Source organism: Apodemus sylvaticus, chromosome X (genome assembly GCF_947179515.1).
Source record: "Apodemus sylvaticus chromosome X, mApoSyl1.1, whole genome shotgun sequence".
NCBI lineage: Eukaryota > Metazoa > Chordata > Mammalia > Rodentia > Muridae > Apodemus > Apodemus sylvaticus.
Window position 1 is genome coordinate 36,760,690 of NC_067495.1, and position 2,902 is coordinate 36,763,591.

The window sequence follows — 2,902 nt, forward strand, 5'->3', positions numbered from 1 at the left end:
GGCCCCATAATCACTTGTCACATGCCTGACCCACACAGTGCTGGGTGAGAATGTCTTGCTAACTACCCTATCTTGTTTCCAGGTCACTGGTCTCAGTGCGCAAAAATCCTGGTTAAGTGGACTTTGACTAGAGTCACCAGCGCGAAGATCTCAGTATTGTCAGGGCAGAAGGTGAGGACTGCTGCTCTCCTGCATCTAACATGAAAAATGACACATGCCTGCCCTCCTATAGGCTATGAGAAACCTAGAGTCCATAGAGTGTTTCCCTCACCCTATTTCCTCTTTCATTTGTATGACAGAAACAGGCTCTTTGCTAAAAGAAACTAGGCTGAGATCATCAGTTGAAGCAGTACAGTCCTTGTCATTGGTGAAGGAATGTGTTGGGAACGTCTGACAATTCAGGACACATGAAAATCATTAAATTGCAACTGCCCTTGTAATTTAGATTGAATCTGTGTAGCCAGACTTGAAGTCCTCTTAATAAATTTTATTAATTTCCAAAAAGTTGAACACTTAAGACTTTGCTACAAGCTAGCATAAGGGCAGTGTCCACCCCTAACAGAAACCTCAGAACCCAGAATGATCAAAGAGTACAATATTTATCTTAAGTAATGTTAACCATCCTAACCCCAAAGTTCATTTCTCCCTTATTTTTAAGAAGAGGAACTAAGTTACCAATTATCAGTTTGCAGCTATGGGAAGGTATGTGCAGGTTTTATAATGATTGCAATGTGGAAGACATGAAAATCTTCCTCTGAGATAGTGTCCTTTAAGTGTTGCTGTACATGGCATCTCATGTATCCTCAGAAATCATGTATCAAAAACTATGCATACTCAGAACATGTGGAGATGCCCATAATGCAATTACATATCAATGGTTGCAACAACAAGAATATAGACACTCCACATCCCTGGCCTCACATAGTCTTATGGTGTCCCTGATGGCATCTGCATTGTGATCTGACCATACTCCAAATAGCTGGGTCTCTTCCTATTTCAGGCTTTCAGGATTCTAGGATCACTTGGAGTCTTGTGACCCTAGAGCCCGACTCAGGAGATCTCAAATAACATGACTTTTTGAAGGCTGTGTGAAGTGGTCTGCCATAACAGTCCACTCACTCTCTTCCTTTCTCCAACAGGCCTGTGTATCCACCTTGCTTTGACTGGTAGACTATCTTGTCTGTTGTTACCAAGGAAAATTACAATGGCTGAATCCGATAACTCACAGAACTACAACCTCCAAGAGAGTGCTCAGGCCCAGCAGGAGTTTGACAATGCCCAGGCTAACATGGAAACAGCAGAGGAAGAGGTATACACCACCACCTCAAATATGGTGTGTGGTAGTGGTGTCCCAAGTCCTCCCCAGAGTCCTCAGGGAGCCTCGTCTCCCTGTGTGGCACTGGCCTATATTCCTGAAGGCTCATCTGAGGAAGCTTCAGTCAAACAATTAGAGGAGCTGGAAGACCCACTGTATTTGTTGCACAATGCCCAGAATGTAAAGGTGTATGACTTGGTGGACTTTCTGCTTACCAAATATCAAATGAATGCATTCATCACCAAGGCAGAAATGTTGGAAAGTATTGGTAGAGAGTATGATGAGTACTATCCTCTGATCTTCAGTGAGGCCTCTGAGTGTATGAAGCTGGTCTTTGGCCTTGACATAGTAGAAGTGGATCCATCTGTCCACTCCTATAACCTTGTCACTGCCCTGGGCATCACTTATGATGGGATGCTGACTGATGTCCAGGGTATGCCCAAGACAGGCATCCTCATAACTGTACTGGGCATCATTTTCATGAGAGGAAATTATGTAAGCAAGGAGATTCTCTGGGAAATGTGGAATAACATAAGGTTGTATGTGGGGAGGGATCCTTACATACATAAAGACACCAGGAGGCTCATCTCTGAGGAATTTGTTCAGGAAGGTTACCTGGAATACAGGCTGGTGCCCAATAGTGATCCTCCTAGCCATGGGTTCCTGTGGGGCCCAAGGGCCTTTGCAGAAACCACCAAAATGAAAGTCTTAGAGTTTTTTGCCAGTATTAATAAGACTCACCCCAGAGCCTACCCTCTAAAGTATGCAGAGGCTTTAAGGGATGAGATAGACAGGGCTGAGGCCTGGATCTTCCAGCAGTTGTTTCAATATCAGTGACCTGCACACATTCTAGTGCACTGGCAATTCTCCTCTAACATCAGATGAGACAGATCACTGCTCCAATTATTGTCCCTCATGTGAGAGTTGGTGGGAAAAGAACATTAAGCATTCAATTTGTATTCTGGTTGAGTGACTTTAGGGTTCTTGGTATTCCAAAATGTTAATACTCTTAGTACAAGATCCATTAGCTGTAAGTTTCCCTCTTTTGTATTGTATGCATGGCATTTTTTTCATGTTTGAAGAATTTCCTTATGCAGAAACCAAATAACAATGACTTTTGTATTAATTCGTAAAATGTCACAAGATACTAGTGACATTGAATTTGGAATTACCCGGGCAATGTGAAAAATCTGGGCATTAACATGAAAAATAAATAAAATAAAGTTTTGATTTTCTTGAACATTTTTGTCTATGGTTAATTTACCAGATTAAAGTTAAAAAGAATAAATGGAATTTTCATCACAAAATTCCTCTCTGGGTACCTGTTCTTTTTAAAGATAACACTTGGAGATTTATAGGATTCAGATTTTTCCTCATCTCCTGAAGAGTTCTTTACAGTTGAGTCAAGAGCTATCACTTTTCTCTTGATAGGATTTGGGTAGGATCCACAGATCTGTCCATACATTGCAACTTGTTTATGACCATTAGCACTTGAGTAGAAGGTCTGCAGAGGGATGTGCTGAGGCAAGCACCCCAATGTTAATGCAGCAAACCAAGGCATTATGGGAATCCAGCCACATAGCAGCT

The 2,902-nt window shown here is 42.0% G+C and overlaps 1 protein-coding gene across 1 annotated transcript; it reads left to right on the forward strand.

Annotated features, from left to right (window-relative positions):
• The first annotated feature begins 1,204 nt into the window (after positions 1–1,204).
• On the forward strand, positions 1,205–2,152 carry LOC127674364 (melanoma-associated antigen 10-like). Its single transcript, XM_052170151.1, has one exon. The coding sequence runs from the start codon at positions 1,205–1,207 to the stop codon at positions 2,150–2,152; it is 948 nt and encodes a 315-aa protein (XP_052026111.1).
• The last annotated feature ends 750 nt before the right edge of the window (positions 2,153–2,902 follow it).